This window comes from Bos grunniens, chromosome 15, assembly GCF_055505025.1.
Source record: "Bos grunniens cultivar Pamir isolate PY7600 chromosome 15, Bosgru_T2T1.0, whole genome shotgun sequence".
Taxonomy (NCBI): Eukaryota; Metazoa; Chordata; class Mammalia; order Artiodactyla; family Bovidae; genus Bos; species Bos grunniens.
The window spans coordinates 74711656-74735136 of record NC_141179.1 but is presented as its reverse complement, the minus strand read 5'-3'; the positions used below and the strand labels follow the sequence as shown (position 1 = coordinate 74735136).

Below are 23481 nucleotides of genomic sequence, written 5' to 3'. Positions count from 1 at the left end.
ATCAAAAAATTCATTTCAATACCAGGAAAGAAAATTATAACACAATATCCTTCATGAAAATAGATGTAAAAATTTTAACATCAAAGCCAAATCCAACGATGTATAAAAAGGTGATGTATCATGACTCTATGGGGCTATTGCAGGGCTATGATGTTGCTGTAACATGTTTTAATCAATATAATTTCATCACATTAATAACTAAAAGAATTATATTATCTCTAAAGGTACAGGCAAAAACATCTGGTAAAAACTGAACACACATTTATGGTAAAACTTTCAGCAAACTAGGAATTGAAGGAAATTCTTCTATCTGGTAAAGGCAGTATGAAAAATATTTCTAGTAACATTATACTTATGAATGAGAGACCGAACTTAATCCTGTTAAGATTGAGAACAAGGCAAGAATGTTCTTAGTTTTTTATTCAACTCTGTACTTGAGGTTCTAGGCCATGAAATTAGAACGGAAAAATAAGAGACATAAATATTGAGGAGAAGGAAAGTCATCTCTTCTGGTCACATGAACTCATTCATGCAACCAGTGAATTCTCTTTCTATGTCTACTAATCAAGTTTATTTCTAAACAAACTTGCCTGGTGTCAAAAAGTCTTGAAGAATCAGGATTTGTTGGTGGGCCGCAAAGCTGCCCAAGAGAGTGAGGATGATCCCAAACCCAAGTGACTGATCAAAGCCATCAGTGGCTGCTAATAGTTCTTCCAACATCTATAAAATGGTGGTAGTCCCCGCTCTGCCCATTTCACCGCTTCGATGCTCAGACCAAAGCTCAGATGTGCAAAGGTTTTGCAGAGAAATGCTCAGGAGGTATGATTTGAACAGTTGAAGAGATGAAAACGGAAGACTTCATTCAGGCTGATCACCAGAGACTCATTTTAAAAGCCTTTAAAAAAGGCAAAAATGGAGAGAACTCATATTTGGAAGCAGAAACATTTGAAACTATACTCTCACTCTACCACGTAGCCACACGTGTGTAAGGTGAGTGTGATCGTGTAAGGATCCTATGGGACACTGCATCCAATACCTAGAAAATGCTCTGCCAATTGGGGATCATGATTTCCCTTCCTTTCTGGCCTGCCCTAGAAAGTATTCTTCACATATAACCTGCTTTACCTGCTTTAATATTTAATTTAAATTTAATTAAAAATTAAGTTTAAAAATCATCTAGCTCCCAAAAGGTCACATGAAGAATGTGAAATAAAACAGGCCTGCAATTTAAAGAATATGGAATTTATTAGATACAGAATATAAAAGTTAACCCACCTAAACAGGGACCCAGAGAGCTCTCTTTATTCCTCCTCTAGGCTTTCCCACCAGAATTCCCATAAAAACATTCTGCACACACGCAATGGCTCGTAGAGACTAAGAAGATGTAAAGCTTCCAAAATGACAGACGCGTAAGGGGGCTGATGGTGGGGTCAAACGCACTCATGCCTGGAGGAGCCCACTGTTTGGTCACGGCTCCAGGCGAGCGCCCAGCCTTCCAGATCCAAGGCTGACATCAGGACTTCCTGAGAGCGGGACTGGCTGGAGCCTCTGGCTGGGGGGTAGACACTTCCTCCTTCATTGCATCCTCCAGTTGCTTCACTGTACACTCCTGCGCCTGCTCCACTAGCACCTGCTGGAACCGACGCATGGCTAGAGGGTCCAAACGAAGACAGAGGAATACTTAGCGGGAGTGCACATGGGCCCCAGATCCATGCAGGTCCTGGTAGACCACCGCAGAACCTCTGGTTCAGGGATGCTGAACTTGAGCCTTCCCTTTTGGGGGATAGATTTCCAAGTCTTCCTGCCACATCCCCCATGGCTCTTTTGGCTTCACTGTCCCAGCCCCTGCCTGCTAGATTACCTTTGTGACTCAAGATCAAATCCTGTCACCTAGCTTATAGCCTGGAGAAGGCAATGGCACCCCACTCCAGTACTCTCGCCTGGAAAATCCCATGGACAGAGGAGCCTGATAGGCTGCGGTCCACGGGGTCACTGAGAGTGGGACACAACTGAGCGACTTCCCTTTCACTTTTCACTTTCATGCACTGGAGAAGGAAATGGCAACCCACTCCAGTGTTCTTGCCTGGAGAATCCCAGGGGCAGGGGAGCCTGGTGGGCTGCCGTCTATGGGGTCGCACAGAGTCAGACACCACTGAAGCAACTTAGCAGCAGCAACAGCTTATAGCCTTGGCCTCATTATTTTCTGTCTGCCTCTAGTGGCCCTTCCCTCGGTCTATTTTCCACATTAGCCCAAAAGATATGTAACATAAATATTCATTGCTATGTGCCCCGCAGGTAGAACAGTGACCTGCATGTGTTGAGATGCAATAGATAAAACGATTGTCATGTTTCTGTAACCTTCAGGGGAGAATCACAACCCCACAGTATAGCATACAGGGACTTCTAGATCCCGCGCTACCTACCTCACCTAGTAGCTGGCAAGTTCTGCATGGGCAGAGCTCCATTTCTGGATAGCTTACAGTCCCAGTGCCTCATCAATGACAGACACAGACCTGACATAACAAAAGTATAATATACTTCAAGTGCCTAACATTTCCTCGTTTGCAAAGGAGCTGAAAGATATGGGCTTCCCTTGTGGCTCAGCTGGTAAATAATCTGCTTGCAATGTGGGAGACCTGGGTTCAATCCCTGGGTTGGGAAGATCCCCTGGAGAACGGAAAGGCTACCCACCCCAGTATTCTGGCCTGGAGAATTCCATGGACTACAGCGCATGGGGTCGCAGAGAGTCGGACATGACTGAGCGAATTTCACTTTCACTTAGAGGTATGAAAGTGCTAACAGAGGGCCTAGAAGGACTGGAGCTATGTAGGCTGCAAAAGGTGATAAGGGGCGACTCCACTCCTGGGTTACAGAGGAGTGGCGGGGGCATCTGTGAAGGATGCTAGGACCGGCGGGTCAGCTCCACTCACCGTTTCTCAGCAGGTGGGGCCTGGCTGCAAAGACGAGGCGGAACCAGCCAGGCTCCTTACACATGAAGGTCTTGCCCGGGGACAAGATCAGCTTGTGGTCCAGGAAGCGGCGATGGAGGAGCAGCTCTTCCTCAAACGTGCACGGGTCCAGGTACTGGGGAGGAGAGACGGACAGACCTGAGCTCAAGACCTAGCTGGCAGATATGCCCTTTAACCTCCATCTTCACTCCCAGAGCTCACCTGTTTCAAGTTGATCCAGACATAGAGGCCGGAGCCACGATTGAGAAAAGGGACCTTCGATGCCTTTAGCTTGCGAGTGACATACCTGTGAGCCTCCTGCAGCCGGAAGTGATAACTGGGCAGGTATATATTGTCAATCCATTCTGAGTGGATGGAGGAAGAGAGCTGTTACATACTTCAGGGCTGAGATCTGCCAGAGGGCTCCTGACCAAATGCTTCCTCCCTGGGCTTCATGCCTGCTGATTCTGTCCAACTCGTATTTGAACTGATCATACCTAACACGTAGGCTTTCCTGGTGGCTCAGTGGTAAAGAACCCACCTGCCAATGCAGGAGGTGTGGATTTGTTTCCTGGGTAGAGAAGATGCCCTGGAGAAGGGAATTGCTACCCACTCCAGTATTCTTGCCTGGAGAATCCTATGGGCAGAGGATCCCAGGGCTACAGTCCATGGGGTCACAAAGAGTCAGACACGATTAGCAACTGAACACCACCACCCACGACACCACTTCCATTGTGCGAGGTGGGGATGCTGGGCTTCTCAATAGTTGTGTAGTAAGGTTATGTTTGAATTTACACCCTTGAAGCAAGAAGTTGAGGTGTCCCCTAAAGTTGATGCCGCTGTTGTCAACCGGGCAAGTAGCTGCTACTCATAGTTCCCTCACCTTCTGCTTTAGACCCTAACAAATGGACTGTGAAGAACCTCAGTGTGCTTGGGGATGACCCTAGCACAACCATTCTCATCACTGGCAGCACTTTAGAACCACCTGGGGAGCTTTTAAAAGGCCTAATGGGCCAGCTTATATCCTCAGACAGCTAACTCAAAATCTTTGTGGATTCAGCTACACATTGGGCTTCCCTAATAGCTCAGATGGTAAAGCATCCGCCTGCAATGCGGGAGACCCGGGTTCGATCCCTGGATTGGGAAGATCCCCTGGAGAAGGAAAGGGCAACCCACTCCAGTATCCTTGCCTGAAAAATTCCATGGACAGAGGAGCCTAGCAGGCTACAATCCATGGGGTTGCAAAAAGTCAGACACGACTGAATGACTAAATTCCCTAATTCCCTACAAATCGGTATTTAAACTCTCCAGGAGGGACTCCCTGGTGGCTCAGATGGTAAAGCATCTGCCCACAATGCGGGAGACCCGGGTTCGATCCCCAGGTCGGGAAGATCCCCTGGAGAAGGAAATGGCAACCCACTCTAGTATTCTTGCCTAGAAAATCCCATGGATGGAGGAGCCTGGTGGGCTACAGTCCATGGAGTCGCAAAGAGTCGGACACGACTGAGCAACTTCATGAGGTAATTCCCACGTGCATTCAAGATTGAGAACCAGTGTTCAAGAAGCTGGGAATCTGGTTTCCACCAAATATCAAAGGGCCTGGCACCTTGCAGGGAGGCATCCAGTTGGATTTCTCCTGTCTACCAGTTTCTCCACCCAAAGCTGAAAGCAGATTGTTTTCTAAATCAGATTATCTGATAACTTTGTTTCATGTATCCCTGCTCTCAATTTAAATCCTTGGGCCTGACATCTGCTCAATGACAGGGAATTTTTTAAAAGGAGCTCTTATCTAAGTTTGAACCATGGCATTAAAGGTGGGAAATTCTCTCTGAAGCCAGCATTCACTTAAGATCTAAGAGGGAAGGTAAATTCAGGTGCCATAGATATAGCAGCACCAGCCTGCCCAAACGGCCTCTCCTTTGGCACCCTGGAAGATGAAGTTAAATCACATTTGAAGAGTCAGGCTGTTCTTTGGTAATCTTTGCCTGAAATAAGCCAGGTTTGCGCTCAGTGCTCAGTCATATCCAACTCTTTGCGACCCCATGGACTGTAGCCCGCCATGCTCCTCTGTCCATGGAATTTTCCAGGCAAGAATACAGGAGTGGGTTGCTATTTCTTCCTCCAGGGGACCTTCCAGACACAGAATCCAACCTGCATCTCCTTCATTGGCAGGTGAATTCTTCACCAACTGTGCCACCTGAATGGGAGGAAAAATTGGCCTTCATGTAAAGACCAATCTCTGAAGTTCCCACCTTCAAGTCCTAGAGTACAATTGACTATCCCTTTTGCAGGCAGAGCACAAGCTTTCAGATGGTCAATGTTTTAGACCAGCACCTCTGTCTTCTTTCTATACCCGGCTGCATCTGCCCTCCTATAAACATCCCATCCTGCCACTGTTAAACCCGAGACAGTGAACAGGGTCTCAGTGTACTGAAGGCATGTCAGAGGCCCATGCAGACCCAGAAATTCCCGGTGGCCATGAGGTCCAGCCTGGGATGGGGCTCAGTACCTCTGTCCTGAAGCAGCTGACGCAGCTTGTACTGGGCGATGCCAGAGATGCTATGGAGGTAGCCAAAGCAGCTCATGGCAGAGGCCACCTCCCTGTTGTGGGTATACAGAGCGCCAAAGCGGAAGCCAGAGATGCAGAAATCCTAGAGGAAGAGAAGAAGGGAAGGGAATACCTGGTTGGTCTGCCTTCTTCTCCTGGCTCCACTTCCTTTCCCACCCAAGGACAGATGGCTGGGGCTCACCTTACTGGCGCCCCAGATCACGTGGGTCTTGTTGGGATCAGGCAAACTAGAAAGGAAAGAGTCAAGATGATGGAGAAATACTTGAAGGATGATGGCATGCAGTCTATGAAGGGAAGATGAAAGTGGCCTTGAGGGCCTTCCTAGACAGAAGGGCCTAGGGACCCAAAGTTCAAGACACAGTTACCCCAGTTAAGCCAGGAAGTCAACAAAAGGTATCCTTGCAGAACCAGATGGGAGACCTCTCAAGTGCCCCCTGAAGGTACTCAAGGACTCTCAGCCTGGCTCGGGGTCTTCCTACAGTGAGTCCAAAGCCACCTTCTTGGCAGTTGGCTCCTCATACAAGTGGGCCACCATTTCTAGACTTTCCAAACATTTCTAAAATGTGTTCACCTATTTCTTTCTGCCCCACCTTTGGTGAAACTGTTCCTTCCACCAGGCATGCTCTTCTCTTGCTTTGCCTGCTGGATCCTGTCCTAGGGCCAAATACCAACCCTTAAGAAGGTTCTCCTCTATTTCTCTTCTTTCCCTGTGCACTACTTATCAAGAAGCCCTGACCTTCTGTAGGGCTTCATCTTGACTTGACCACGCTCATTCTACCCTCTTCTTAAACTATCTCGTGTACAAAGTGGCATTTAGAGAAGGCGTTTTGGAGGACAGATGATGCTTTGCTCACTCTCACACTCCTGGAGGCTCTAGGCTCAGTCCTTCGCTCATAGCCAAAGGAGTGCACTGCCCATGGACTCACCCTGCAAAAGCAGCGGCTTCAAGGTTCTCGTTCCCAACTCCCGCCGAGACCAACTCACCTCTTCATGCTCAGAACACTGTGGAATGTGATGGCTTCATCAAACACAGACAGCATGTACATCTCATCTACAATCACGTGGAGGTTGTACCTGCAGGTTGGGTGAAAGAGAACGATTATCTAGGCTCTCTCTAATCATAACTCACACTTTATTTGTTAGGTTTTTCTGAACACAGATCAGACACTCCTAAGGCCCCAGAAGCCCATTCAAACTTTCCAAGAGGTGTGGTAAGGTAGAAGGGGGTCTCTCCTTCACCAGAGGGGACCTTCTGTCCTGACTTTGGGGTACTAGAAAGGAACAGGACCTGAGAGACATGCATGAGAATATCTGGCCCCACGCTTCAACCATCAAGTAGAGACTAGTGGTAGGGGCTGGGCGTCCCAGAGACATCTCCTCTGGTGTGGTCCTGCACTCCCAGGACTTCCCAGTAGTTCAGTGGCTAAGACTCCATGTTTCCAATGCAAGGGGCTCAGATTCAATCCCTGGTCAGAAAACTAGATCCTGTGTGCTACGACTAAGACCCAGTACAATTAATAAAACAATCAAAAACATTTTTTAAAAAAGAGCTCCCACCTAGGGTCTGGTTCAAACAGGGATATGAAGTGGGCTAAGTGCACACCTGCCTCGTCTCCTTTATTCTCCCAGCAGTGCTCTGAAGCTGTACTGTTACCTCTATCTCACAGGAAGAAACTGGTTTCTGAGCTAGAAAGCTAATCCCTCCCTAGTCCGTGCTAGAGCCAGCATGGGGAGCACCCCCAGCACTGTTTCTCTGGTCCCCATGTGCCGCCGTTAAGTGGTCTGGATTCGTTATGAAGTTCAAATACACATTTCTTCTAGACCATGGAAGATCATCTACCCTAAGAAGGCTATTTCCAGACTTCAGAGATATTAATAACTGATGTTAACATGTTCTTAGAAACAGGGACAGGAAAATTCTAGAGGGACTCACCTTCCTCGGCACCTCAAGCCAAGGAGTTTGGGAAATGGATGCAGGAAGAGCTTATGCTACGAGGGGTGGGAAGTAACAGGGTTCATGACTGTTACGTGGATATGTGCACACAGGCAAAGGCGAGAAGGGAAGTGGCAAAGACTGAAGCAGTGAGCACGTGGGTGCCTTTTCCTTCACGTCCATTTCAGTTAGTTGTCCATGACTGCACAAAGTGTACTACACAGTGAGAACACAGGGTATATTATTTCCGGTTCTGACTCCTTGACTGTGAGTGATGGGAACCCTTCTTACGGACTTCATCTCAAGGGGGTGGGAGTCATACTTCTTGGCAAATTCCAGATATTCCATCATGGAGTCTTGGGAGTAGACATCTCCCAGAGGATTCTGAGGGTTGATTAGCACAAGACCTCTGACCTTTTTCCCCTGAAAAGAACCAAGCATAACCAAGTGAACACAAATCCTTCACCTCCACATCAAGTTCTGCTGAAGGTCAAGGCCAGGGCACCGAGTAGGATCGGACCCCTCATCAAGGCCTCAGTGGGCAATTGGAGGAGCAGCTATCATGGAGCCCACAGAGGGGAACAGGAAGGAGCTCTGGGGGCCCACAGCCAGGCTCAGGGCTCCTCGGGAGATGTGCCCTGGGACACTGCCTCTTTTGAAGAAGGCACCCACACTGTCTTGGTGAACAAGTTATCCCACTGTCTCCATATTCAGCCCCTTTCCAGAGCAGCAGTGCCCACTCTGAAGACCCGGTTCCCACCTCACCTCAATCTTAGCCCTGAGCAGGGCGTGCTCCAGCTTATCCACAGTGAGCTGGAAGGGGTAGCCATTTGCCTCAGTGACCTGGAAAACAGATCCAGCCTGAGAACCACATATCTGGAAGCTTCCAGGCCTGGATTCCTCATTCCTAGAAACCCTGAACAATCCTTTCCCTTCATACCTAGGGACTAGTCCCACGTGCCCTTTTGGCCCAATTTCTCCATCCTTCTCCCATAACTTATACGGGAGAAAAGCAAGACCAACCTCCACCTCGGCAATGCCTAGACCATTCCCTTGCCTGGGTCGGTTGAACAGGGGAAGGAGGCCCACACTGACCTGACTCTCCAGGTGGACAGGAACCAGCTTGACTTTCGCATACAGGTGGGTACTAAAGGCGAAGCCCCCATAGGAGGGGGTGGGGACTAGAAAGGCCTCTGGAAGCAGAGAGACAGTGCTGTTAGTTCAGGGTCTCCCAGTGAAGTCCCCTAGATCAGCAGCAACACACCCCTCAGAGAAGGTTCCTGTGTAATCCCTCCTACGTGGGGGTGAGTGCTTTGCAGCACAGGCTCTGTATATATAAGTGTAAGTGTTAGTCGATCAGTCGTGTCCAACTCTGCAACCCCATGGACTGTAGCCAGCCAGGCTCCTCTGTCCATGGAATTCTCCATACAAGACGACTGGAGTGGGTTGCCATTTCCTTCTCCAGGGGATCTTCCTGACCCAGGGATTGAACCCAGATCTCTTGCATTGCAGCCAGATTTCTTACCATCTGAGCTATGATAAGCCAGTGCTCTATATACAATCCACTCTTAAAAATGTTACTTAGGAAAACAAAACCCTTAAGTTTCTTCTTTGTGGGTACACTAGAAGAGAAAAGGGGAGAATACTGCTGCAAGTTACTTGGAATCCAGGGACTCAAGCTAGGCTTGCAACAGGTAGAGCATGAATCATCAGCAAGTCTTGTCAGCTCCAGGCCAACACTGGAGGCAGAGAGGGCTCACACAGAGAGGGCTCTCATCTCTCTACGTGGCTCAGGTCTCCCAGGCTTGGTGACTTCATGTGTTATTTTCTTTCCATCTATTTGGCCTCCTTGATGAGCTAATCAAGGACCCACTCCTTCCAGTGAAACTGGTCATCTTGGTAACAAGTGCCCCATACAGTAGGCTCATCAAGAAATCTGAGATTCTTATTTCACATTGTTCAGAGGCATCGTTAAGGAGACCAAGAACAGATCTCTCAAGCTTTACTTGATCTAGAACCTAGTTTTATTTCGGTGTTTTTGTTTGTTTGTTGAAGTTGCTTCAGTCATGTCCAACTCTTTGTGACCCTATGGACTATAGCCCACCAGACTCCTCTGTCCATGGGACCCTCCAGGAAGAATACTGGAGTGGGTTACCATGCCCTCCTCCAGGGGATCTTCCCAACCCAGGGATTGAACCCGAGTCTCTGAAGTCTCCTGCATTGGCAGGCAGGTTCTTTACCACTAGCGCCACCTGGGAATCTCCAGAGACACACAACTTGCTGTGTGTCGAAGAGATAGAACATCTGTATTGCCTAAGCCAGTTGACTAGGGCTCTTTGTATTGGGGTTGAGACCAAAAGTCCAACTAATACTAGACAGAGTTGGCTCCAGATGTCACCATTCCTAGGGCAGACTGGAGGCCTGTAACATGCCCATATTAAATGGGAATTCAAATCCCTCACTCCTGCAGAAAAAGTAGGAAGATGCTCTAATCGGTGCAGGAGGCACCCCAGCACTTCAGGGGAAAGGTCTTCAGTCAAGACCCTCTTCTCCCTCAGGACCCAGGGCCCATGCGCACCTGCCCACGTGGGGCTGTGTCCCTGAGGGAGCGCAGAGCCCACTGACTTACCACCTGGATCACACAGAACCATGGCCAGAGCAGAGAAGACAGCGGAGCAGCCATTTAGAATGACCACCTGGAGAAGATACACAGAAGGCAGAAGTTGAAAACCAATCCTCGTAAAAGAGATCGGTCCCCTGTCTCCCTCCCCACGGGGAGTCTCCTCAGCAAGGACCCACTGGCCTCCACCCTGCCCCGACTCTGAGAGGCTCTTCTGGAAATGCAGAGGTCCCCAAGAATATGGTCCTCCACCAGGGTGTCAGGAAGGCTGGGAAGAAACTCACATTTTCTGGGTCAAGGGGCTTAGGTGTCTTACAGTAGAAGGTCAGGAACCGGGCCACTTCTTTCCGCAGGCTGTGGACAGACCCGGACAGACCGTTCGTTCCAGGATCGGCCCTGGGCTTTCCCCACAGCCTAGACTTCAGTCTTTTCACAAGAGCAGAGCATGCAACCTCAGGGTCCTTACAGGGTGAACAGGGGACCGAGGCTGTCAACCCCCCAGGAGACACAGACGTGAAGAGTACGGACAAAAACTCAGGTCTCCTGAATGACAGAGCGGTGCTGTTTGTACTACACCAGCTTGCCTGCTCCGATAGTCTACACTAGGCATTTTCTAGAAGTCATTACCCCCACAATAGGGAGGCACCCAGCAGAGAACCTGGAAGTCTTTCCCTGGATGCGGACAGGTGCCTGTAGACCAGAAGACCCCAGGTCCAGGGGCTACTTACAATGGTTGCCCTCTCCAATCAGTGTACTGCAGTAGATCTTCATCAACGTAGGTCATGTCACTCTGACTCAACTGTGGACAAATAGAGTGTGAGCATGGCCAGACCAGGGATGCCCAAGAGGCTTCATCCTACTCCTAGGATGCCCATGGGCGTTTCCCCTACAACACAGGGCCTCCCAGAGGGAAATGGGCATATATGCTACATGCTCCCTGATGAATGGAGGCTTCAGTCTTCGTGTCAAAGATTATACCACTAGATCTCCCCCAGGAAGTGTCTGACAACCTCCCCAACCCTACATTTGATCTAGACGCTCCCTTGGCAGCTTACCCACCACACACCCATCCAGAGAAAACTTCCCAACACAGCGAGGCCAGTCAGCAGGTTAGAGGTGCTATTCTAGAAGCTATTTCCCTACTCCCTTCCTCAAACTTCTAAGTCTTATTCCTGTGTCTACCACGTGCTAAGAGACCCATTCTTGGGGGACCTGGGCCTGAAGGTGGGTCGCAGCACAGGCTGGAACGTGGCTTACCCTCTCAGCCAGAAGATCAGTACAGAGCTTGTTCTCACTGGTACCAAGGTTGATGTAGCCCTGGAGATAGATGGAATCTAAGGTCAGTCCTCCTCCCCTGTCCACCGTGGACCCCTTTAAACAGGTCATAATTACTCATCTGGATGAACCCAAATGGAGGTCTCCCTGCTCCATGAGGCAATGAAATCCGTGTTTGACAACCTTAATATCAGAAAATATTCCACAAATTCTCCCAAATCTTAACAGCTTGCAAACTTCCCTCTTTAGAGCCATATATTGGGTTGGCCAGAAAGTCCATTCAGTTAGTGAGTACCTTGTTCCAATAAAGTTCTCAGTGAAAATGAAAAGTGTCTTATTTTTATTCAAAACTGAATGAACTTTTTGGCCAACCCACAACATAAGTAGTAATAGTTATATTATGTACCAGCCATCATTCACTGAGCACCTACTTTCTAGACATTAGACCAAGTGGTGCATGTCAATTGCCTTAATTCTCACAACTCCTGAGAAAATCCTCTGCTCTCCCGCTGAAAGAGAGTAAAGCTCAGAAAGGTTGAACAAACTACACTAGCCACATGCCCTTGGTGATGAGCAGCATCTGGCCCCAGAGCCTGGCTCCTTAACCAGTCCCTGCCACTATCACCTCTGCCATCTCCACATCCATGGAAGGGCCCCTTCAAGTTCCTGGAAGGGGCACAGCCCCTCAGAGGCCGATCAGGATACCCGACTCATTTGGGCCCCAGAAAAGCAGATGGCCATTGGCCACACATCCCTTGGGTGGGAACAGAAGGAAAGGGGAGGCTACTATGGTCCCCTGCCCCCTGGCTGGAAAACTGTTGGGACCCTCCCTTGCTGGAAGCCTTTTCTTGATCCCATCACCATTGGGATAACATCCCAACATCTTACAATGGCCCGATCCCATCCACACCTCTGTTAGGGCGCTCACCGTCTCTGCTCAAGCCACACAGGCCTCCTTTCCCAATCACTCCAAGCTCTTCTCACCCTGAAGCTTCCATCCATGCCGTTCCTCCTTCCTGGAGGACCCTTCCCTTACCCGCATCACCTGACTGACGGACTCAACCTTTAAACCATCTTCCCTGTTGGTTCCCAAAGCAGGCAGCCCCTTGGTGCTCTTGGGAACGTTATTCACATCTGTTTCCCCAATGGCTGAGATCTGTTACTAGACTTGAGTTCCACAAGGGTAGGTTCACTTACCACAGTGACCACAGTGACTGCACGTAGATAAGAGCTAGGACAGGAGGGGAAACCAGACCCAGCTTGTCAACTTTCCTGTGCCCACCCCCTCACCTACAGGGGACAATAGCACCTACTCCATGGGGCTGGGAAGAATCAATGAGGACGCACAGTTCTTGGCACAGGACTCAGTAAATCCCTGTGATGGGGGCCCTCGAGCCTGTCCCCCATCCTCACCAAGGTGTTCTTGTCCTTGTGGTATTTGTTTCCTTGGTAGGTGTCATAGTCCCGGAAGCTCAAGTGGTATAAGGCAGAGATATCAATCCCACGGTTGGACAGGTCATAGCTGATAACTGTATTTTCAAAATCGCTCTCTTGGTAGAACATCTGGCCAGTCTGCCTGTTTGCTTGGACCGGCTGCCCACCACCGACATCACCCCTGGAGTCCGTGGACGTGCAAGGCGGTTGGACGCTCTGGTCGCCTGGGGCCCCAGCCGGCAGGAAGCTGACGATCTGGAACAATAAGCGACCCAGGAGCGCCTCCTGCTCCCTGATGGCCTGACTGTGCCACTGCTCCTCCAGCGCCAGGTCCTGCTGCTGAGGTCTGGACGTCAGCCGCACGATGTGATCCTCCACAGTCTGTTGCAAGGTCAGCACCATCTCCATCAGCTGGGTGTGGATGCTGCGGTATCTGAGGGCCTGGTGCCTCATCTGGACACAGGGCGTGTGGGGGGTGTCTGATGGGCCACTTGTAGTCTGGGTATTCCCACTGGCCTCAGCAGGCTGCCTGGAACCTGCAGGGAGAAACCACGCACTGCAGCAAAGGAGACTTCCTGAACCTCAGGCCCAGGCATGATCTCAGGCTGGCCCCCAGTTCCTTCTACCGCCACACCTCTTACAGGCCCAAACTGGCTGAGGAAGGGCTATCTGCTCACTCAAGGGCAATGCCGAAGTGGCCCAAGCTCAGACGTTGGAGCACTGGACTTAAGTGTCACTAATATGTGTTCTTAGGAAGAACCTTAGGGTCCACTTCAAGAAAAAGGAGAAATTGAAGAGGTAGGCTGTGGATTCTTCAATCAGAGTGACTCCTGCTTTATACAGTTCTAAGGAAGAAAAGGGATTCTGCTGCTAAACACAAAAACCAAAAATAAAAACAACAAACCAAAACCTTAAGTCATTCTGCTAGACTAGGGGAAAGTAAACTACTGCCCAGGGACCAAACCAGCCTTCCATTTGTCTTTGTAAATAAAGTTTTATTGGAGCACAGTCATGGTCACTTGTTCATGTGTTATCTATATCTGCCTTTGTACAACAGCAGAGCTGAATGGTTGTAACACAGACCGTATGGCTCATAAGGCCTAATATAGCTACTATCTGGCCTGTTACAGAAAAAATTTGCCAAGGCTTGTTCTAGAACATCATTCCTTTTATTTTTCCATTTTCCCCCCACGTCGGTCATGCCAGATGCTCAGAACTCAGTTCTTTCATCCTCCTACTCTGTATCCCTCCTGTAAACACCTTCGACCTGCTCACAGTGACAGCTGCCTTGGACATCCATCACCAGAAACCATGGGCAAGATACGTGGTTCGAGTTTTAAAGTCCACCAGAATCACTTAGAGGGTTTATAAGGATGCGATGATAGTCCTCATCACTGGACTTTCTTTCAGAGGTTTGGGGGTGGAGCCTGAGTAATTGCAGTTCTAACAAAGTTCCTCAGACTATACGTTCTGAACCTCTAACTATTCAGCCCAACCTTCTGTCTGAAAAGAAGTCCAAATACTGGATAAGACCTTGTACACCTTTGTAAAGCGTCGAAGAATAAAAAAAAAAAATCAGATATTAAGAAGCCAGGAGGTATGAAAATGTGAGGCTGACCACTGCCTCTCATTCATTGTAAAATAATCCTCATATCCTGAGTCACTGAGATCCCTTTTTCTAAGAATCTAGACTTGCACACCTTCCACCAAATGCCATCTTCTAAGTTTTTCTACATTACATCCCCCAACATATGCAAAACCTTGTTACTTCTTTTACAGTTTGTGGGACCAGCACTTCAAAATACTGGACACTCTGCCCAACCTCTCTAAACTGTCTTTAATCTGCTTGTGATATTCCCATGACAACCTGTGCTTCTCTGTGATGACACTTAATTTTGTTACTTGCTCAGTATCTGCCCCAGTCAGCCTTCATCATCATGTCCTTAGCACACCGCCTGGCATACAGGTACCTAGCAGGAGAGGCACAACCCCAGGGATGCGGCTGACTCAGTGAAGAGATCAGCCATGACCGGAGACTGTAAGCTATGGAAGATGGAGCAACAGTCGGATGAAGCCATGGGACAAACAGGTACCGAGTCTTGACTTAGGAAGCCAACCTTTCATCAGTAATACAGAGAACTTCTCTCACCGCTATTAGAAACATAATGTTTAGATAGAAATTGAACACATTTTTCTTATTCCTGGACTAACACTTGTTTCACAAGCAAAAGCTTTGCTCTGGCCCAAGCTCCATCCCCTAGAAGTAACAGGGCCATTGCAGTGGGTCTCAATTCTGGAGGTGAGAAGGTCACACTGTCCTCCAGGAACGTGGGTGGCCCTCAGCGTCCTTCCAGCCCTCAGTTGGGGACCTCAGGCTCACAGGAAACAGGGATCAGCCTGGGGCAGAAACTGGAGGTCAGTGTGGCCAACAGGCACTGAAGGAGGGAGACTGGCTGGAATTAGAGCTCTCAGGCAGGGGCAAAGGCAAGTAACTGCAAAAAGTACATTTTCCTGGCAAATGTATTTTCTGATAAGGTAGTGAGTATGCAGCAAGGCTGAGGGAAAACCAAGAAGTCAGACCTCCACCAAGACTGGTCTTTTCTATAAGAAAAGTCTATTGTGACTGACATTGTTCCACAAAGGCCATAATGTCCCTAAATCTCAGCCCTAAATTGTCTGGTGTCGTGATACACACACTGTCATGTCTTGGGTACACCCGTAGTTTCAGTATTTCTCACCTTTAAACCATTTTCCTCCCAAAGCATACACAGGGGACTTCTATAAAAGCAGAATCTCAGAACCAGCCCAGCTGGTGCCCTCTGATAAGAGCTGAAAGACAGATCTTAAACAGTAAAAATCGAGAATGGGGAATGAATATGGGGAATGAACTAGGAAGCTAGTCTCCTGTTCATTCGGGATGCCAGTACATGGGTATACCATTCATACGAGGATACTTCCGCCTCTTTCTCTAGTACCCTACAAGCCCTTTTAGTTCGATCTGCCATCTGGCCTTCCTTCCCCTCGCCATGCACCAGCGTTCCCTGGTGTCTCAGTACCCTAACCTAGTTGAGATTCTTCCTTTTCAATGTACTAATTAAGATTACTACATAATAACTAGTACATAATGATAAAGATTGTCAAGTCTTCCTTATGTGCATGGGAAGCAAGGTGTATCGGGGTATAGATCCCTAAATACAAGTGGCAACACTGAAAACTCAGGTAAAAGCAGCCTTGAGAAGTCTAGATTCTGTTACCACTCACCAACTGTAGGATGTTGGAAGAATTCTCTCTCCTGTCTGGGCACCAGTTACTCATACCAGGTGAGAAAGTCGTTCGTTGTGTCCGACTCTGCAACCCCATGGTCTATGCAGTCCATGGAACTCTCCAGGCCAGAATACTGGAGTGGGTAGCCGTTCCCTTCTCCAGAGGTTTTTCCCAACCCAGGGATCGAACCCAGGTCTCCCACATTGCAGGCAGATTCTTTACCAGCTGAGCTACCAGGGAATCCTAACACTTACCTCAAATGGAAGTAAAATTGAAACTCCATGAAGGCAAGGAACTTCTAGTGTCCCATAGTAAAACCAAGATTTAAACTTCAGCCCTCTGATGGTAGCCCAGAACTCCTGGGAAGAGAGTGAACTGGCAGAAAACCAGCGCTAGCAGACTCCAGCCTGGTCTGTGCACATTCACATCACATAATGTGCCCTAGAAGTCTCAAATTCTGAAGCTGGATTAACTTCATCCAACAGCACTGTCATCCTGAAGTACTGGTGACTCAAAGTCCCTGGACAGAAGAAAAGAAACGCTTTGGGAGCAGTATACCTGAGGTTTTAGGTTTCTCAAGAGGATGACTTTTCAAATACAGCATCCAGCACACAGAAAATCTAGATACATGAATCAGCAGCATGAGCTAAAACCAGCAGAGACAGCGAAGACCAACTAGATTTGAGGTGCTAGGAGTCAACTGTAAAAACATTGCCTTTCTGTTCAAGGAGATAAAACCCAAGCCTGAAACTTGACAAAAATTAGAAGTTAAAATGATAGATCTAAAGGAAACAGGAGATTCTAGATCGCCTGTTGTTAAAATACAATTTTTGAAAATTTAAAGCCTCAATGGAAAAGGCTTAATGGCATTAGATACAACTAAAGAGAAAGTTAGTGACCTGGAAAGAGAGGCTGGAGAAACTTTCTAGAATGTGGCATGAAGACACAGAAGAAACATAAAAGATATAAAATCTAAAGTATACATACACATATACATACTCATTTGGGGTCCCAAAGGAAGAGAAAATGGGGCAGAAGAGAAGCACTTGAATAAGATGTTTCATCAGTGCCAAATAACCAGGCACCAAAGCATGGCATCAAGAAGGTTAAAAATGCAAATTAGGATAAATTATATGATTTTATATATATATATGTAGCTTCTTTGTGAAGCAACAAAAAAATACAAGACAAAGAAACATTTCAAAAGCAGCCAAGAAAAAAGTTATCTTAAAAGGAATCACAGATCAAAAGCTGGTATTAGCAACAGCGGCAACCTGGAGTTAGTGATATGCTATTGTCAATATACTGAAAGGAAATAACTCCCAGTCTGGAATCCTGTAGCCATCACACATCTCCACTTCGACAGGCAGTACCAATTTCTCCCGCTAGAGGGGCTGGATTTACTGCAGAGGACCTGCTAATCAGAGCAAGTAGTGACAGGTGGAAGAGGACAGACACTACTAATCAGAGGAAGTAGGTTCACCTTTAAAAGCTAAAGCCAACTGAGTGAAAGGAACCAGACAAGGTCCATACCGCACAGTTCTACTTATAGGGCAACTAAAAGTAACCAGTAATGACAGAAGTCAGAACAGCAGCTCCCTGGAGAGGAGGTTGGGAAATTGACTGTAATGGGATGCAGGAAACTTTCTGGGGAGATGATATTAACATATCTTAATAGGGTGATGGTTACATGGCTGTAACCACATGTCAAAGCTCAAGGTGTACGCTTATGAATTTTGCTATATTTAAGTAGGTTTTTAAAATGCAGGTATAGCTAATTTAAGGCTTTATTGTTGCTGTTCAGTCACTAAGCTGTGTCTGACTCCAGCAACTCCATGGACTATAGTCCATCAGATTCCTCTGTCCATGGGATTGCCCAGGCAAGAATACTGGAGTGGGTGACCATTTCCTTCTCCAGGGAATCTTCCCAACTCAGGGATCAAATCCAAGTCTCCTGCATTACAGGCAGTTTCTTTACCACTGAGTCATCTGGGAAGCCCAATTTAAGGCTCTATTAGATTATAAATAGCTAAATAAGTTTATCTCCAATGTGAGCCCTTCCAGTGTAAAGACCACTATGGGAACAGGCCCCAACTATGCAGAGGGATATTTGCATGATTAATTTATAGTGGAAAAAAACAAAGCGACAGTTCTTGAGACACAAGCATAGCTAAATTAGTCAAGAAAAATAAGAGAAAGCACATGCACTGAAATAAGATGAACTAGAGACTATTTTGCACTATTCTAATGGGTATGATTAAGTCTGGAAAAAATAGATAATCTAGTTTAAAAATGTAATTAATTATTCATAGTCCCAGATAAGAAATAAAATCTTAAGCAAATCAGTTTCCATAGACATTATCAAAGAGTTAGGTCTCTTGAAGAATATCTGGCCCAGTGGGTCTCATAAGGAAATTTCATCATATATATAAAGGAGTATATTATTCCAGTGCTATTAAACTAGAGAAAAGGAAAATCTGCATTTCATAATCAAATAAACAATGATATTTAGACTTGATGAATTTTATATGAAGAACTATGGACAAATCTATGGACAAATGATTAGATTATCAATACTTAAAACTGAATAGCACCTAGCAAACAGAATCCAGCCGCATAATAAAATAACCTTTCGACCATGTGGGGTCACATTGAGAAAGGAAGTTCAATTCTATGACTTCTATTAACTTTTCATTAGTAGATCCTAAGGGAATAAAAGTCACTTGATCTATAGATGCTATAAAGACATCTGACAAAATTAGACACCCATTCTTGATTTAAACAATACAATGAATGGCCACCTCTTTAACATAAGACATCTCTCAGGCAAAAAGCCAGCCTCCAACTTAGCTGAGAAACCAAAGGGTTTGAAATCCTGAACAAGAGATAAGGTTGCCCATGGTCACTGTAAAATACCCAACATTTCACCAGAGGTCTCAGCCAAAAATATCAGGCAAGGAAAGAAATTAGAGTTAAAAATAGGAAATTTGAGTTAACACTATCTACAGATTACTAACATCTACTTGGAAGACACAAAAGAATTAACAGATGCTTTACAAGAGAATTTAGTAGAGTTATAGACTAGGACCCCATTTCATCTTTTTTTTTCCCAAGAGAATTTAGTAGAGTTATAGACTAGGACCCCATTTCATCTTTTTTTTTTTCCCTTTGGCTGTTTAGCATGCAGGGATCTTAATTCCCCAACCAGGGATTGAACCCATGACCCCTGCATTGGAAGAGTGATGTCTTAACCATTGAACCAGGGAAGTACCCTCAGTTCATCTTTCTGTAAATAAAGTTTTATTGGAACACAGCTACACCCACGTGGCACACACACACTGGCTAGACTTTGGCAGACTACACTAGAAGAAAATGAAGAGACAGTTCTTGAGAGATGCAAGCATAGCTAACTTAGTCAAGGAAAAAAAGAGAAAGCGCATGCACCAAAATAAGATGAACTTAGACCAGCATTTTCAACCCAGGCCACTTACCTAATGAGAGCGCTCAGTGACTGCCCAGAAGCCCCAACCACATGCAGCTTTATTTTCACTTAATCCTGGCTGCTAGGAGGTAAGAGTTATCCACAATTTGCAGATTGGGTGAATAAGGACATAATTTATCATAGCCTGTTGAATTTAACACAGTCCCCTAATATACCCAGCCTGAGTATGAATGGTGTAAGCTTTTGGGGGTCACAGGCCCTTTGAAACCACAACATTATCAACCACAGTTTACACTGGGTACTGCCTTGAGCCAGGCTATTGTCTGGGTTCTTTGTATACACCGCCCGATTTAATCCTCAAAGTGGCTCTATGAGGAGGGTAAAAAATCTACCTACAATGCAGGAGACCTGGGTTCAATCCCTGGATCTGGAAGATCCTCTGGAGAAGAGCATGGCAACCCACTCCAGTATTCCTGCCTGGAGAATTCCATGGACAGAGAAGCCTGGTGTGCTACAATCCATGGGGTCACAAAGACTTGGACACAACTGAGTAACAAAAATAACAAATGAGGGTACCACCATTAGGCTCACTTTACAGGTAAGGCTTAAAGGAGGAGGCTTAAAAACAGGAGGCTCAAAGGCAGGAGGTTAATTAAAACAAGTAGGATGGGAAAGTACTCTTGCCTGGAAAATCCCATGGATGGAGGAGCCTGGTAGGCTGCAGTCCATGGGGTCACTAAGAGTCGGACACGACTGAGCGTCTTCACTGTCATGCATTGGAGAAGGAAATGGCAACCCACTCCAGTGTTCTTGCCTGGAGAATCCCAGAGACGGGGGAGCCTGGTGGGCTGCCGTCTATAGGGTCGCACAGAGTCGGACATGACTGAAGCGACTTAGCAGCAGCAGGATGGGAAAGGGGGGCTTGAAATTCAAGTCTGCAAACCCCAGGCTCCACTTCCCTCTTAACCATCCCTTCCCAAGGCTGCTTGCTGGAAGGGTACACACACCCTCAAAGCCTGGCACTCACTATCAGGAATCCATAAGCCCCAAAGTCCATCATTGGCCACACCCCACTGGGGGGTCCCCGTAAGGCCCCGTCTCAGTCCACATCCGTAGCTCTCAACCCAACCACCATGCTCTTACCGCTCTCCTTGTTTCCACTCATTTCTGCTCTGGTCAAAGTCCTTTAATCATTGGGGGCCTCAGAGACCTCTCCACCGCGTGCTCCTCTCAGTAAGCCTGCTTACTGCTTTGGGCCTGCGCGCTCTGCTTTTAAGCATGCAGATGGTTTCAAGGGCAACAACCTCCACCTTGTCCTTTCCAAGGGGATCTCCCTCAGGTGCTCTTAATTACCTAAATGGCCTTTCTTTTTACAAAATTTTTAAAATTATTTATTTACTTTAAATTAAGGTAACATTGGTTTATAACATTATATAAGTTTCACATGTAAAACATTATATTTCAACTTCTGTATACACTTACTGTGTGCTCTCCACCAAAAATTTAGTTTCCATCCATCCCCACACACTTGATACCCTTTACTCACACCCCACTGCCATCCTTCCCGTCTAATAACCTTTACTCTGATCTCTGTATCTACATGTTTGTTTCATTTGGTTTGGTCTTGTCCATCTCTTTTGTTTTTTGTTTCTTATATTCCACCTATGAGTGAAATCATATAGTATTTGTCTTTTTCCATCTAGTTCACTTCACATGATACCCTCAAGGTCCATCCAAGTGCATGTGTGCTCTGCTGCTAAGTTGAGTCTGACTGGTTTGTGACCCCCTTGGACTGCAGACAGCCAGGCTCCTCTGTCCATGGGATTTTCCAGGCAAGAATACTGGAGTGGGTTGCCATTTCCTCCTCCAGGGGACACTCCTGACCCAGGGATCGAACGCACATCTCTTGTGTTTTCTGCATTAGCAGACAGATTCTTCACCACCGCGGCACCTAGGAAGCCCCTAAGGTCCATCCATGTTATCGAAAATGGACAGGTTTCATCTTTTTAATGGCTGAGTAGTGTTCCGTTGTGTGTGTGTGTGGTGTGTGTGTGTGTGTGTGTGTGTGTGTACCACATTTTCTTTACCTATTCATCCACTGATGGAACTTGGGTTGCTTCCATATCTTGCCTATTATATGTAATCCTGCAATGAACATTCGTGTATCTTTACAAACTAGTGTTTTCATTTTCTTTGAATAAACCCAGAGGTGGAATGTAAATTGGCACAGCCACAATGAAAAACAGTATGCAGATTCCTCCAAAAATTGAGAATAACATGGCCTTTCTTTGAACTATTACGGAGTGGGGCTCAGCAGCCCCCACGCCTGCAAGAACCACACTTTGGAGCTGTGGCTCTCAGTCTCTGGAGGCATCGGCGTCACCTGGAGAACTCACAAGGAGGAGGGGGCTCTGGGAAGTGGGCGAGGGTCTGAGCCTGGGTAGACCCTCAGGACTGTCAGGTGATTTGAATACTTGGCAACATCAGCAAGCAAATCTCAATTAAAGCACAAGTGAGCTACTAACCTTTGAGGCCACAATTGCGAGCAGGCTGCAGTGGGTTAACCGAGGGCAGGACAGGCAGCTTGATGAGGAAGCACTGGAGTGATGACCAGGGGTGGGGGGTTGCTGGTTCCAGTCTTCTCAGCCCTACCCGCCTGTGTGTCCTTGGTAAACCCACCGAAGCCTTTCTGGTCTTTGGTTTCTCTTTGATGAAGGGAGAGGAAACCAACCTCACGAAGGGTGCTGGGTGGGAATGGTGTACTTGAATGAGCGCCACACATTTGGAGCTCCTGGTCTGCCTTCCCTGAGGGTCAGCAACAGAAGGCAAGCTGAAAGCTCAGCCTCCTGTAACTCTCCCGGCCCACTCACCACCATCTCTCATTCCTCTAGGCCCTCGCACATGCTGTTCCCTCCGCTCAGAAAGCGTTTCACAGACCCGCCCATTTGGCAGACTTCTGCTTCTCCTTCAAGTCTGTGCCTGTGTTACAGTGAAAATGAAAAAAGAGGAATGAGTTTTTCTCTTTCCCTTTCCAGAGAACAAAGAAAATAGAACAGTGAGCAGGTTTGAACATTCCTAGTTCTTTTACTTTAATTGCTCTGAACTCTGCATGTCTGGAACGAAGCTTGCTTTTCTGCTCCGTAACTCTGCAAGAGCTACAATTCACATTTTTTCTCTTGAGTCTATGCTAAATATATCCTGTATCTGGTGCTTACCCTTTCAACATCCTTCCCCTTGTAGTTATGTATCAGAAAGAAGGCCACAGAGCCACCAAAATACCAGACTCAATTATTGGGTTACTGACGCCAGGCTACGACTGTCTTTGAAACAATGCAAGATGAAGAAATCAAGATCCTATCACCTCTGTTCCTCATCACCGACTCATGACTTCGAGCCCTTGCCTTATATAAGCCCCTAGACTCCTCATGGCTGGTGGAGGCGGGGGGCACAGTTCTTGAGGCATGAGCCTACTGGGTTCTCCTCTCCACCGGCTGAGAATTAAAGCCACCTTTCAGTTTCCTCCAAACTCTGTCTCCACAGTTTTTATTCAGTTTCGATGGGCAGAGAAAGCCAAGATTTTGGCCAGCAACACCTGCGTGTCACCTCCTCTAAGGACACTTCCTCCCTGACTTAGGCAGGTTTAGGGGCCCCAGCCTGCATCCTCATCCTCTCTGCTTATGCCTACAGTACAAAACAGGATGAGATGGTTGGATGGCATCACCAACTCGATGGACGTGAGTTTGGGTAAACTCTGGGAGTTGGTGATGGACAGGGAGGCCGGGCGTGCTGCAGTCCATGGGATCGCAAAGAGTCGGACACGACTAAGCGACTGAACTGAACTGAACTGAACAAAACACAGCAGTGCCTCCTAGCCTTTGCTCTAGCTGGTTTCCAATACCTGGACCTCTGTTCCCCGGAGATGCCTGCCCTGCGCCTCACCTCCTACACATCTTTGCTCAAATATCACCTTCTCTCGGAGGCCAACTGTGATCACCT

The 23481-nt window shown here is 47.3% G+C and overlaps 1 protein-coding gene and 1 long non-coding RNA gene across 2 annotated transcripts; one reads left to right on the top strand and one right to left on the bottom strand.

Annotated features, from left to right (window-relative positions):
- Positions 1-1226: 1226 nt before the first annotated feature.
- Positions 1227-20780, bottom strand: ACCSL (1-aminocyclopropane-1-carboxylate synthase homolog (inactive) like). The gene is given in 16 exon segments (XM_086341219.1): positions 1227-1558; positions 1561-1650; positions 2931-3084; positions 3171-3313; positions 5458-5599; positions 5699-5744; positions 6502-6591; positions 7773-7873; positions 8216-8293; positions 8546-8643; positions 10080-10146; positions 10355-10424; positions 10799-10869; positions 11328-11387; positions 12759-13315; positions 20629-20780. Coding segments are annotated over 16 exon segments (1917 nt in total). The 5' UTR covers positions 20651-20780; the 3' UTR covers positions 1227-1430.
- A 1238-nt stretch (positions 20781-22018) lies between these two features.
- Positions 22019-22555, top strand: LOC147358476 (uncharacterized). Its single transcript, XR_015142330.1, has 2 exons — positions 22019-22154; positions 22377-22555. It is a non-coding gene; the product is annotated as an uncharacterized LOC147358476 (long non-coding RNA).
- Positions 22556-23481: the final 926 nt, after the last annotated feature.